Source organism: Apteryx rowi, unplaced genomic scaffold, assembly GCF_003343035.1.
Source record: "Apteryx rowi isolate R43461 unplaced genomic scaffold, aptRow1 scaffold_227, whole genome shotgun sequence".
Taxonomy (NCBI): Eukaryota; Metazoa; Chordata; class Aves; order Apterygiformes; family Apterygidae; genus Apteryx; species Apteryx rowi.
Genome location: NW_020448608.1, coordinates 939118 through 953700, shown reverse-complemented (window position 1 = coordinate 953700; position 14583 = coordinate 939118). Strand labels below are relative to the sequence as shown.

Sequence of the window (14583 nt, the reverse complement as noted above, 5' to 3'; positions counted from 1 at the left end):
AAAAAGTCCTTTGCCCTAACCAGCGTATATACAGATGCAAAGCACCCCTTACTCCAACTCATATTCATGCTGGTGTCCTGCAAAAAAAAACTGCACTGGCATTATTAAGCAACCTTATTTGTATAATACAGGTGAACAAAAACCAGGTCCCATGGTGATCATGACTTCCCGATCCCATTTAGTGACCCACAAGCTGACACCATACCCCAGGAAGCAATTTTAGCCAGAAACTAGAGATAAGACTGCAAGGAGAGCACAGGAGGCAGAGAACAGCATGCCAGCTGATTTCCCCCATGGCAGGAAAAGCCTAGGGGCAGAGCATGCGTAGCACCAGTCTGCATCTCAACACAGCACAGGGAGACTAGAGCAAACACCTGGAGGCAGGTGCCCTTCGGGCATCTAGACCAGAGACCCATGTGAGTGTTTATCAGCTGCTACTACTCTTCAAAGCCCTGCTTGAGGTGGCAAAGATTCATTGCATCTCCAATCTATTGTTTTAAAACTTTTTCAGGATAAACAAACAAATACCCCAAATTATAGTAGGACATTTTCTGACTTTACCCCTTCTTGAACAGACAATGCCCATAAGTCAAAATTAGCATTTCACAAAGGCCACATGTATTTATGAGTGTTGCAAATGAAACATGCCTCATTTGCTGCCAGCTTGCCCACAAGACACAAGAGTGGATAAAACTTCTAGGCTGATGAAGAGACGACAGTCACAGCTTCAAGCTCTTAAGTTCCTCAGATGCTTTGTTTTGACAAAGTAAAATGCCACCGGCTAAAACTGCAAGCTCCACAGGGAACCAGCGATTGGGAAACCTTGGGAATGGTGCCCGGCCTTGTCACAGATTCAAAGTGTTCAGCTTCCCCTCCAGGTCTAAAGCTCTTGGGCAGTTAAACAGGTATTTACACGTCTCTACTTATCGTTCAGTAAAGATCATGAAAGAAAGGCGTTCTCTCAACCACATGGACATGACTTTGAAAGGCTTTTACTTTTAAGAGTAATGGTTTCCTTCAGTTTTTGAATATGATGACTACTTCTCTCCTTCCAGCCAATATTATTTATTGGTTGGCTACTTGGCCAGATTTTTTTCCCGTCAGAAGAGACTGTATTTTAGTTGTTGTATTTCGTTTGAGAGTCAGCTTGAGATCGGTCTAGGTAACAGGAATGATAGGCACAAACAAATGTTCATTTCAGCTATTGTTATACAGGGTTCAGTTTTAAGAAACTCCAGGAGATAAAAGAAACACCAAAAGGAAATGGACATTTTTTCCAAAACATTTGTCAGAATATCTCACCAGGCTGGATGTTTTCTCTAATGATGGTGACATGGTCATCTCGGTCTGGCCGCGTATGTTCATGCCAAAAGCCTATCACATGACCCAGTTCATGGACAACTATACCAAATTTATCACAGTTTTTGCCAATAGATATAGCCTGAGGACCATTTCCTCTTCGACCCACATAAGAACAGCATCTGTAATTAAAACACAAACACAGATGAAACTTTTCATACATACCACTATAAACCATATAGGAAATTCAGTTAAAACTTGTTGGAGGACAGTGTTTTAAAAACAATCAGCAGAACAATACATCATACAATTTATTCAGACTCACAAACTCTAGATCTAGTGTTAGAACAATTACTTAATAGTTATAATTAATATCTAATGAAGGACACATGCATAATAAATTGACTTTTTTTTTGAGCCAAAGACTTCCTACAAGCTGCTAGTTATGATCAGTAGAATTGTCACTTGTGGCCTTGTGTTTCAGAATGACAGAGGAACTTTTCTTCACCCAAAGCGTCAATAAAGCTGAAGTTAACTGTGATTACCATCTCTTCCATGTATGCACTTCACAACTTTCCTGCATGGCTGCCTTGCACATTCAACCAATGCATGTGGGGGAACTGGAAGGAGTCAGCAGAGGCATGGTTTCTTTGTGCCATACTTCTGTTGTAGGATTTGACAGAATTTACCAGACTCATTGCCACTTTGCTTTATTTCAATCTGGAAAGTCTATTTATAAAATTAGTAGAAATGATGCAAGGGAAATGGCAGCCCTTTAAAAGAGTCACTTAGCATATGCCAGCATAGAGATGAAAATACAGAAAAAAGATAACCTGAATGAGATGTAAAAACCTGTGACACCACTGCGTAATCCCTCCTCATTCTCTGTTTTTCTGGCTATGGGCGATATACAATGTAATCTGCAACAACTGTAGTTTTAATATTAGGAGGCTAAACTGCTCTGCAGATCAGTGAACCGTTTCTTCTCCCACTCTTGTTTTCTTGCAATAGGAACCTTAGTCCCATAAAGTCATATTTTTGCAAGGGGAAAAAAAAAAAAAAAGACTGCCTCACACAAGACCGCTCTCATGTTTCATTCCTGTTTCACTGTGCTTTCATGATTCCAATGTAAACTTATGGAACATAGGTGCCCTTTTCAGCATTCATACTGTCAGCATTTATCTGCGATCTCTACTTTTTGGTTAGAAAAAAAGTCTGCTGACGATGCTAGCAAAAGGAGAGAAGGGAGAGTAAAGCAAATCCTAGAGAAACAGAAAACAATTTTAAATTTAATAAACTGATTCTCTGTAACCTCTGAAGATCCTAAGAATTTCAAGCCAGCATTATATTCCTTAGTAAGAGACTGATCTCCCATCTCTGCTCTGTAATTCTGCCATCTGTCAGGTGGAGCACAATAACACCCTCCCCCTCCATTCCACCCGCTTCACCTCTTTTTTTTTTTTTTTTAAATAAGCGGATATTCTGATGCAACATTTATATTGTAAAACATATTTGGTCCTTGAGGAAGTTGATGCTACTGTGGAGCATGATCCTGTCCTTCATCTGCCTCTGTGGCAGCTTCATGAGAGCAATAGCAAAGTCAGATTATATGGTACAGATGTCAACACTTGCTTCTTTCTCCCTTTCAGCTTTTTGCGGTGGCAAAAGGGTTTTCAGTTGTTCGGTTGACTGGCTGGTGAGTCAGTCCTGGTTGGTCTTCTTTATTAGTTTGTCTAATACAACCAGAATTTTAAAACCACCAAATGTGAAGATCAGAGAACTATAGCCATGGCAATTTATCTCATAATACCTGTCCTCAGTAAGCATATACTGCTTTTGCACTGATAGTTAAAATCAAGGATGGACATGTCAAAAAAAAAATGATAGCAATAGTTTAAAATTATAAAGGTCACACAATTTATTTTATGCAGAAAATGTTATTTTAACAACCTGGGAGGTTTGTATCAAAAATTTTGAAACTGTCTTGAAAACACTGTCAGGAAAATTACTGTTCACATTACAATCATTCCTCACTATCTCTACTGGTTCTCAAACATTCCTGCCCTCAAAATAAGTTAACTCTTCCCCTTCTTTAGGTAGTTTCATGGATAAGTGTGAATCACCATTCCTTAGGACACAGTACAGAATTGGGCTCAGTGCTCCAGAGCTCTAGTTGTGCAGTACTGTGTTTTTCACACTTTAGATTAGTTTCTTGAGCTGTCTTTTAAAGATTTCCCATGATAGCTCTCTTCAAAGGAGGCACATAAAAACAAAGGCAACCTAGACTCCATGCTACAGTTCTGTGCCATTCAATGTTCCAGGTTTGTGCTACCACACTACACTGGAGCAAAAGAAACTAAAGAACACCTGTACATTTCCTCCACCATACACAAACCATATTAATACATAAGTATTTACAATATTTATACTGTAGAAATATTGTTATAAGCACWGATATAAATAATATTAATGGAAATACTACCATAAGATGTGCCCTAAAAATACAGCATAGGTGATGAAAAGGAGCAACAGATAGCAGAAATTAAATTAGAATAAAATTTTAGAGTAGTAATACCATTTTATCTCATGATTCCACAGTGGATCTCACCTTTGCACCTGACATGCTGACATGGCTGTATTTAACATATTTTTCAGACTGCATGTTTGCAGAATAAATATTATGTCTACAGTGAATATGTAAACATAATTAAAGCACTACAGATATTTCCAACATCCTTTTTACCTAGGTGTTTATCTTTTACTAGTCACTCAACTATTTGAATATCTTTCTAATGTGCAATAAAGAAATTAGCATGGTTCATATTCTCTCTTATTCATTCATTCTCAGTTTGAGGAGAAAAATGTTTGTAAAAGAATGGTTTGGATCTGTAAGGAGGGTTTTGTTTGTTTGTTTGTTTTAAACCATGTGCACAATGTTACTTACTGTCCTACCATATTAGGGTGGGAAGGCTGGGGCATCACACTTTGTATTCTGAGCCAAAGTCAGTGCAATTTGCAGTAGCTCTTCATTCTCAGAAAAGTTTATTCATTTAAAAGGCCCTGTAAGGAAATTCTGCCCTTAGTACAGAACTCCCGATTCTTTGTGATAGGCCATTATGTATAAGGAATAAAGTTGTCAAACACAGTGCTAGGTCCCAAACTTTAAATCTTTTAGAAATCATTGGTCCTTACCCTTGAACACTTTGAGGAAAGGACGAAGACATGGAATTTGCCTCAGCTCTCTACAGGAAGCCATGGTAGAAAACACAGAAATTGATCAGATGAAGGAATCCACATTCTGTGAAAACATGTTGCCATTTCCATACTAGTTGGGCTTAATTAATGAGGTAGGGCTCCCTACCTATGTTAAGGTCATGTACATTATAGTAATTATGCTATAACGGCCTGAACTTGTGCAAAGAGACAAAATGCACTATCAATACTTTATGGTACTTTCAAGAACAGAAAAGCCTAAGATGCATGCAATCAGTGAAAATGCACACTACAGACTACTAGATGTGGATGAAATTCTACTGATTTTCAAAAAAACTTTTGCAAATTCCATGAGACTTTGCAGAAACACAAGATCATGGGATAATTCACATTGGAGGAGACCTCAGGAGGTCTCTAGCCTAACCTCCTGCTCAAAGCATGGTCAGATATGAGATCAGACCAGGCTGCTCAGGGCTTTATCCAGTCAGGTCTTGAAAACCTCCAAGGACGGCAACTGCACAGCCTCTCTGGGCAACCTGCTCCACTGCTTGGCTGTCCCCGTGGTGAAAGAATTCCTTATATCCAGTCTGAACCTCTTATTTCAGCTTATACCCATTGCCTTGTGTCATCTGACCATGCATGGCTAGGAAGAGCCTGTCTCAGTCTTCTCAATCTCAATGCCCCCCTCCATAAACAGCGTTAGGCAGCTGCTGCTGTTTGGTCCCCCCAAAGCTGCCTCTTCCCCTGACTGAACATGTCCCTGTCCCACAGCTTACCCTCACAGGGCAAGTGCTCCAGCTCCCAATCATCCTGGTGACCCTCTGTTGAAGTCACTCCAAGTTATGGATGTCTTCTTGTACTRGGAGCCCAAGACCGGACACAGTATCTAGACATGAACTAATAAGTGCTGAGTAAAGGAGGATGATCACTTCGAATGATCGTTGTACTGCGCTCCTGTTTATACAGCCCCTGATGCTGTCGGCCGCCTTCGCTGCCAGGGCACACTGCCAACTCACACTCAGCTCGCTGACTCCCAGGTCCTTCTCCGCAGAGCTGCTCCCCAGCCTGCCCGTTGAGGTCCTTCTTGCCTAGGGGCAGGGCTTTGCATTTGCCCTTGTTGAATTTCATAAGGTTCCTGCTGGCCCTTTCCTCTAGCCCATCCAGGTTGTCCTGGATGGCAGCTCTGCCCTGCCTATCAGCCAATTCCCCCAGTTTGGTGTCATCTGCAAACTTGACAGAAGTACGTATTGTCACCTCCTCCAGGGTCAGTGATAAGGCTATTAAACAGGACAGGTCCCAAGACAGACTCCTGTGGTACTCCACTCATCACTGCCACCCAGGCAGGGTCCAATCTGTTAACCACGACCCTCTGAGTCCAACCATCCAACCAGTTTTTTGKTTTTTTTTTAACCTATCTCATTGTTTATCCATCCAGAATCCTGAAAACATTTGCAAAAATTCAAAACCTTTAACCTTCAAAACAATCTGAACACAACACACATGGCTGGAGCACAACAGGTTGATGAGAACACAGTGATGATAACTACACATAATTATAAAAAGTGAGAACAAATCCTTTAGTTTATAACAGGTTTAAGACTTTTGCTGAATCTTCAAGTTTACAACCATATGAAAATGCTACAGAGAATAATTGCAATGCAGAACTAAAGACTGTCAATCAATGTTTACGGTTTAAAGCAAATCAATAGAGTACAAAGACTATAGGTTGTAAAATATTTAAGTACATTAAAACTATTGGAAATTTATTATGCTATTCACTTCATATGCACTACATGTTTTAATTAGCAAAGATAGAGTTAGTGGCTTAAAAATGTCCATAGGTTTTCAAAAAAAATTTTGCACAGTGATACTTTGGAGAAATGGGATGGAGAAAAATGAAAAAGTGAAAAAGCATAAACAATTGTTCAATTACCCACTATAATGTCTACAGCTCTGCTTTGCTTGACACTATTCACTACAAAAGCAAAAACATTAAAGCAAGAATTTAACTATAGTCTATCTCCTCCTTTCCTTTTTACTTTATTTTGACCAAAAGGACTTGTGTAACCTTTTAAAATTATGCACTGCCACTTTGAAAAGGTCAGGCAATAGCTGTACAGTGATGGCAGAATGACAAAATGGCTAGTACAGCACATTAAGTTACTAAGAAACGCAATTTCTTTTTATGAAAGTATGTAAATTTGTTAAACAAATACCAAATTATCCAATTTACAAAATACCATTTACCAATACCAAAAAGTTAATTGCTTTTTAAAAACAGAGGTGCAAAAGATCACCCCTGGAAGCTTTAGCTGSTATTTCATAAATCAGATAGATTTTTAGGTGTTTTCAAAGATCACTTGACATTTTACTTTTGTACTCACGAAAGCAAGAAAAGTTGGGCATTTCCAAATCTGGGTAGTGATTTTTGGGTACCTGATCTGGCATGTTTGAAAGATGTTTTATTTTTGGAGGAAAAAATTAACTACAATCTTTTAAAGAGGCATCCCTTTAGGATGTCTGAAAGGGATGTCTGACCCTGAACACCTAAAACCCAACACATTTAGAATCACTAATCGTTTTTTAAATGCCAGCCTGAATGTTTCTCTCCCTCTTGTCTATACTCACAGACATAGATGCACACTGACAGAGTGCTCATATATGTTAGCCTGATTTCAGAAGATAATTTTGTATTTGCATGTGAAACTAAACTGTAAATCATCTATGTTTAGAAAGAATACAGGCTTATTTAAAAACAAGCAAACAAATGCCCAGCTGAATGTGGCAGTTTCCTTACACTGGTTACCTGCTTTCAAGTACTTCACAGAAATTACAGACAAATTCCTTGACTATTCTTTATACTTCAATGAAAGTTAGAAGCCACCAATGAACACTGAGTCTTAAAATAGCAGCAGTATGCACTGGTAAAGGGTCATTAGGATTTGCTAGGCTGAGTGTCCTGCCAAGCACATCAGATTCATCCAATTAAGCTACAAGATTCAAATCACTTCAACAACTGCCCTGAGTCAAAGGGTCAGGAAGACTGAAATAAATGAATCTATGAAATAAATTAATTTGTAATATCTTGGGTTTGACAATATTCCCAGGTGCGCTTGGCGCAAGGTCAAGACTTCTCTGTGCTGTGTGAGCACTTGTCATGCTCCTTAAATTGAGTCAACTGGCAGACTTTAAAGCTCCTGATCTCTTTAATCTTTATTGCACTGGACAGCAGTTGGAGACAGTAACTATTTATGAATCTCTAATTCCATTTAATCAGTCCAGCTGATCGATGATGTTGAGAAAAGAGAAACAACAGGCAGGGAGAAAGTGAAATGACTAGAACAATACATTCATTCTTTTAAGTAATAATATTTCACAGCTACTGTCTAAAACCCTCTTAAATCAATATGAAGGAAAAGAGAATCAGGTGGGGTCAACATTGCACATTTTAAAAAAGCTGCACTCTTCAAAATGTGATAATATAAAGTTTCTTACAGAACAGCATCATCAGCTTGCCACAGCAGTAACTGCATGCAGTTGTGGATGAAAAACTGCAGACCTTATGAACCTACTAGGACTAAATATTGTCACCTCCAGGTTACATGAAAGAAGAGAAAACAACTCACAAAACTGATGAACAAAATCTCACTGAAGCAGCAGGTTTTTAAAATCTTTATTCTTGTGAGAAAACGCCTCTTTCAATCACAAACCTAACTCTTTCTGTATAAAAATAGATTTTTGGCCTATAACCCAGCTTGTTGAATTTGCTTATTGTCAGGGATCAATACAGTGGCCAAATGTTACAATTTGCTGTCCTGAAAGGACCTGGCTATGATGGTAGCTATGGCTTCTTCATGGGCTCAGTGGAAATGATCATCTCAATATTAAAAAGAACAGCCAGTGAATCCATTCCTTAGTTGACAGTTTCCCATCCCAATGTATTAACGTAAATCATCCTCAGAAATTTCAGTTTATGTCACTACCTTGGGCTGTAGACCATGGCAGCCGAATAGGAGACCTATTACCCATACTGCAAGCCATGCCACCACTAGCAGAGTGACAGTGTTGACTGCCAAGGGCAGTAAGAACATCAGCAGCTGCCACCTGACAGCATGAATCAGCTCTAATGCCACAGATTAATATAATTCTCAACTTCTTTTCATTCCATAAAATTGAGCACCTTTTGGAACAGGTAATCCTTTTTTAAAGCTAAAGAACACTACAAAAGCATATCTTGGGCAAGGAATTTACCTTTTTCACTGMCTTCAAGAACTTGTCTGTGATGTCAACTTAACATACTAGAAAGTTCAAAAAATGTTAAAATGTTCAGAAGCTGTTCAGTCTACAGTGTTTGGAGAAGCACATGAAAGAGATTTGACTTTTCTTTATCTCAGACAGCTTTGTCAAATACTCATGCAAGCGGAAATCAGCAGCGATTGTAATAAGTCATGTAAAATTTGTCATAAAAAGTACTTAAGTCTTCTGGTGAAGAACAAAAGTTGCCACAAAGTCAGATCAAAGGCATGCTGAGATGCCAGAACAATATGACTAATTGTTCTTTTTTAGTCTCGCTATATAAAAAGAGTTTGATCTTTTGCTCAGCAATATTTATTAAGAGCATGTGACTAAGGGCCATTGCAGTTTGCTGACCCCTTTTTTGGCTTTGCATACAGAGAAATATACTATGTCATCAGGCACTTTTGGTGTGATAGGAAGAGACATAAGCATAAAGAAGCAGTAGTGAACAAAGCATGTTTTGAACCTGTTTACAGATTAAAGTTTTTCTTGTCCTAATCAACTAGCTGCATAAATATTTGCTATAGTAGATGCTAATGGCAATGCACACTGCTTTGGTAAAAGAATCATAAACACCATTCTCTTAATACTGCATTCTTATTCTCACATCTGCAGCTGATGGGTGCAAATGACTATCAGTAATTATAAAGTTTCAAACTGCATAGTTAGTGCTTCAGCTGTACTAGGAAACAATATTTTAAAAGTTCTCAAAAACAGGTTAAATAAACAAGATATGATGAAAAACAATTATAGTTTAAAACTGCAGCTGATGAAATTATTCTGATGCGAAGGAGGGATCCAGCTGTAGATGTAAAGCTTTTGGCACTCTTTCACATGAACTCCCCACAAGCAAACTAGAGAACCCTGACACAAAGTGGGATATAAAGCTGGCTGGAATATTATATACAAAGTGAAAAAATCACTGTTAAAATAAAAGCAGATCATGAGTAGGGTTCTGCAGGAGTTTGTCCCAGGTCCAAAGCTTTCCTTAATGATCTGGATGATAGAGAATATGCTCATCAAGTTTGCAGGCCTAGAACAGACTGCTAAAAACCATGAAGGCAGGCTTAGAATTGAAAACAATCTTTACAGATTGGAGATGAGATCTGACATGGGAAATACRGCATTGCTTCGTTCGGTGTCCTCAGATGTGCAAAATATTGCACATGCAGGATGGGGAACTACTGACCAGGTAGCAGTACTGCAGAATTGATTATGAATCACAAACTGACCAACCATGTGCTGAAAACAGCAGGATGTTGAGAAACAGCAAGACATCATGTTTATGCAGATAAGTGGAAGGATATATGAATTAGCTCCAGCACTGGCTCAGCACAGGTAATGATTCATGTAGACAAGTACATTCTAGTTTTGGGTTCTCAGTTTCAAGACAGATGTGGAATAATTGGGAATCTCGAGGAGAATAACAACAGTGATCAACAGCCTAGAAGACATGACTTCCAGGAAAGATTAAATGAATTAGGGGTTGTCTAGCCTAAAAGATGACAAAACCAAGGGTGTAATAACAAAATAACAGTCTCAAAATACATCCTGGACTCTTTCAGAAAAGAAAGGGAGTAATTTATTTTCCATGCCCATGCTGAACAGGACAAGTAGTTAATGTGCTTCAATTGCAGCAAGAAATATCTAATTTAGTTATTACCAAAAATAATTCCCCATTTCTCTTACATTAAGGATATTGAAAGAATATATTTCCTAGGAGACTGTGAAGTATCCATTTTTGCAGATTTTTAGAATCAAATTAGACGAGTATATAACAGCAATTACATAGGTATAACTGTTTCTGTCTTAGGCATAAGACATACTTCTGAGATCCCTTGCAGTCCTGTGCATCTATGATAATCAAAATTTATCTCTTTCATTGCTGATATATAAACTCTCAACATTACTACACTCATGTGTCTCTCTCTGATAACCAGCTGCTGTATTTCAAATAGGCTTTTTTCACCACTGCCTTTCTGAGATGAGCTTCCCATGAACTGCTACAAGTAGTAATGTGTTATGCTCCTTCAAAATATCCTTAATATTTACAAAGGCTCAATAACACTTCGCATGCTGGTGTGTTAATGCTGTCATCTGAGACATCTGCAGACATTGCCACCTGAATTTCCACATGTATGCCTGTATCCACTTTCTGTTTCTTCAAATGTGTTATGTTTCGCCTGGGTGCTCTTTGGGGCAGGGTTTATCTTTTAGTTTTTAATTTGAACAGTTCTAAGTACAATAGCGTCTCCCTCATCTGCGACTGTTAGCTGCCATGGTACTGCAAACAATGTGCTAACAGACCAACACAGCAGGGTGCTATGGGAAAGAACTGAGATTAATTTCACTGTGACTGGCCATGTGTTAGAAAGTGTTTGCAGATGGTTTGGTGTCACTTTTGTCTGTGCTCTTTCCATGGACAATCCTGCATCAGCATTGTATGTAAGTGGTTAGCGCATAGCAGTCTTTATTCACTCAGAGAAGATACTATTTATCTGGCACTTGCTAAAATGGCTCATGGATACAGAACCCCAAAAAATCATGCAACTGCCCCTTCTACTTAGCCTTAGCTACTTAGGCTTTGTAATCACTGGCAGACTGTTCACTGCTATGCTTTTCCTTGTTCTTAATCTTAAGCCTGTTACATTCTTCCCAAATTATTTGTAATTTGTAAATTATCCGCCAATAAAAACAACATTAACTGTAAAAGGAGAATGAGGACTCTGGAGGTAGATACTGAGTGTATTTTAATCTTCTGGCTAGAACTGGTTATAATCCATCCTTCATCCTAAGGTGACTTGAATTCACAAAGCATCAATCAACCTTAGGAATACTGCTTTGGCTGGAGAGTTTTTCTGCAGCTTGGTTCTGGGAGCTTTGAAGTTGTGGAATTCACCTTTCATGAAACTGAGGTCTCTGCAGATATCCCCACACTTTTCCAAAAGCATGTAAAACCACTGATAACTTTCACAGTCTTCTACTTAAATGTGCACTGCTTTCTACATCTGTGACTGCAGGGAACCATCATTATTATCCTCGGCTTCTTATTTCCCTTCCAATTATTTGTTAAAGTCCCTGAAATTTATCTTCTGGGTTGCATAGTTAACTATGGCCATGCTGGGCCCAAAGAGAAGCCCATTAATCTGGCACTCTGTTTTTAACAGGGGTCTTCAGCCTGTGCCCATGGGAGCACAGGAACACGGCTGGGCTGGCACGTGCACGTGAGCTTCCCCAGAACATGCTCCTGATTCCAAGGATCTGTGGCTCAGACACTTTCCAAGGCAAAGTTGACACACTTCTTGAAATATTCTAGAAACAGGTTTTATTACATTGTCCTGTGCCTTCAAAAGGCAGCTACAGCTATTTTGAAGATATGCCTACATGTAATCTTATGGGGCTATAATAAAGAACATTCAGCCTCATACCTACAACACACGGAAGTGACAATGCTTCTTTGCACAATCCCATCCCATAAAAGTTTAAAAATAGGTATGCAAAGTGCTCACTGATCCGAAAGTCAGCAAGAAAAAGAGCTGCTCACTGTAGAGTCTACGTTCCCAACAGAAGGTAACTCRCAAGAGAAATATTTCCACAGGTAATGCCCTTCTTGGAAAATGAAGATGGCACACACAGCAAGTTGACTGACTGCTGTATAAAATTAAGAACTCCCGGTGGAATAAATAACTAGCATAGCTGATTGGGGCATTCGTGAGCAGAAATATCTGAGGATGGAATGCAGTGACTGACAGAAAACTGCACTAATGAATGAGGAAAAACTGTTGTGTTCACTTTTACACATCAGTGACCTGGAAAAAGGAATGTGCAAAAAGGTCATGAATTTGCTGATTAAACAAATCTGGGCAAGAAGAGTCAATATAAAATAAGAGTTAAAATTCAGAACAATTAAGCTGGAAAAGGAATATGGGATAAATGTCCATATGTAATTCAACAGTGAACACATGACATGGAGAAAGCTAAGAATAAACTATAAGCCTGAAATACTTTTAAATCAAGACTTGTAAATACTAAAAGCATGACAAAAAGCCAAATATGAAGAATCTCATATATATACATGTACACACACACATATATATGTATATATTGAAAGACAATTTTATCTAGCAACATACAAAAGAGGGAAAACTTCAAAAACCTTCTATACATACTGCACATATCCTAAAAGGCCAAAGATAGACACTGACTGCTAATAACTTAAAGCCAAGTTGAACACAGATATGTTTTAAATATGGTAACTATCTATTCACTTTCTCCTATGGCTGCAAAGAAGAGAAACATAGCCAAACAGTGAAAGTGCAAATATCTGTTAACATACATACTTACCCACAGGGTCTGTATGTAAATACAATATAACTTTCTTCATCACTTCGTTCAATAAACGTAACACACGTGTACTTTTCCCAGTGCCGCATAGCCTGTTTGAACATTGCGCGCTGGCTGCCTGAAAGAATTGTATGACATGAAATAAAAGATTTTTTTTAAAACTGCATCTTGTTCCTTCAGATCAGATTTTAATATTGGGAATATGGGTCTGGAAGGAGTCGCTAGATGATGAAGTGCTGTCCCCCTGCAGTCCCATATATCACCAAGCATGCTTTTATCCTTTTATATCCCATATAAAGGGATACTCAGATCATCAGCTTGTCAGAGTATCTTCCCCTGCAAGGGACCAACACTGCCTGACACTCTCTAGCAAACATAAAACCAGCAATAAAGAGCACAGCTACGCTAGACGAGAGGAAGGCAGCAGCAGAAATCAAAAGTGTTGCCTAAGTCCCCACATTAGTATAATATTTGTTAAGCAGTTTTCTCAGGTTGAAGTTATGAAGTGGACTACATTTCATAGAAAAAAAGCAAATCGAGAATCCCTGTTCCTACCTATCTAGCCTGAAAAGAAAAAAATCCTCTAGTCTTCAAATTTGGAGACCAGTTTAACACTTAAGGCATGTGAACAGGCATATCTACTCAGGCATCTGAATTTAATAATGCTATCTTGAATAAGGACCAACCTCCACTTCTTGAGGTCAAAACCATTCAGAAATCAAATGATCTTCCAAGAGGAGGAAATTCTTGATTTGATAAAATATTAACCATACCTAAATATTTGTTTTAAAAACTGGAAACATACTCAAAAACAAACAAAACCATATTCTAGAGGCAGAAACAGCCAGGCCAGCTCTCACTCCAAAACCTAAAGCTAGTTAGGCATGCTGGCTGCACATCAGGTACTTCAAGTACTGTAGCAATGTGATTTTACTCTCTGGCAAAAGACAAGGCATATAAACTTGGAGGCAGCACCTGAGAATATTGCTATGCTTTTGAGTTGGAAATCCACAAAAAGCTGTACTACTTTGCATGAACTTGCCAGCAGAGGTACATCTGCTGTGCACTCCTTTGCATGCTGTACACGTTTCAGCAGGGGGTAGAGAGTCTACTGACACTCTAAACAGCTACTGCAAGTCCTGGAGACTAAAGGCAGATTTTGAAAAGTTCTCAGTACCAGCCTAAGCTTTCTCCCATTGGAAATAGTAAAAGTATTTCTCCACAGGGAGAAAAGTCAGCTATATGCACAACGTTTTTGAAAATTTCACCCTTAGGCTCCCTTGCAGGAGAACCTGGTGCCTTTCCTCATGCCACATCCAGGCCCTGATCAAAGGGTATGAGATGAACAGGCAAATCACTGTCCATACCACTAGACTCTCAGGTTTTCTGAAAGGCTGCCAACAAGACTGAAAACCAGTGTCAGTTACGGTA

General features: G+C 38.9%; 1 protein-coding gene across 1 annotated transcript in view; it reads right to left on the bottom strand.

The window, feature by feature from the left end:
• Window positions 1–14583, bottom strand: part of TLL1 (tolloid like 1) — a 141092-nt gene that overhangs the window by 58489 nt on the left and 68020 nt on the right. Inside the window, exons 5-6 of the mRNA XM_026065406.1 lie at window positions 13153–13270; window positions 1303–1481 (exon numbers count right to left, since the gene is read on the bottom strand). Of these exons, the coding sequence (XP_025921191.1) occupies window positions 1303–1481; window positions 13153–13270 (297 nt within the window). The remainder of the gene's footprint in view (window positions 1–1302; window positions 1482–13152; window positions 13271–14583) is intronic.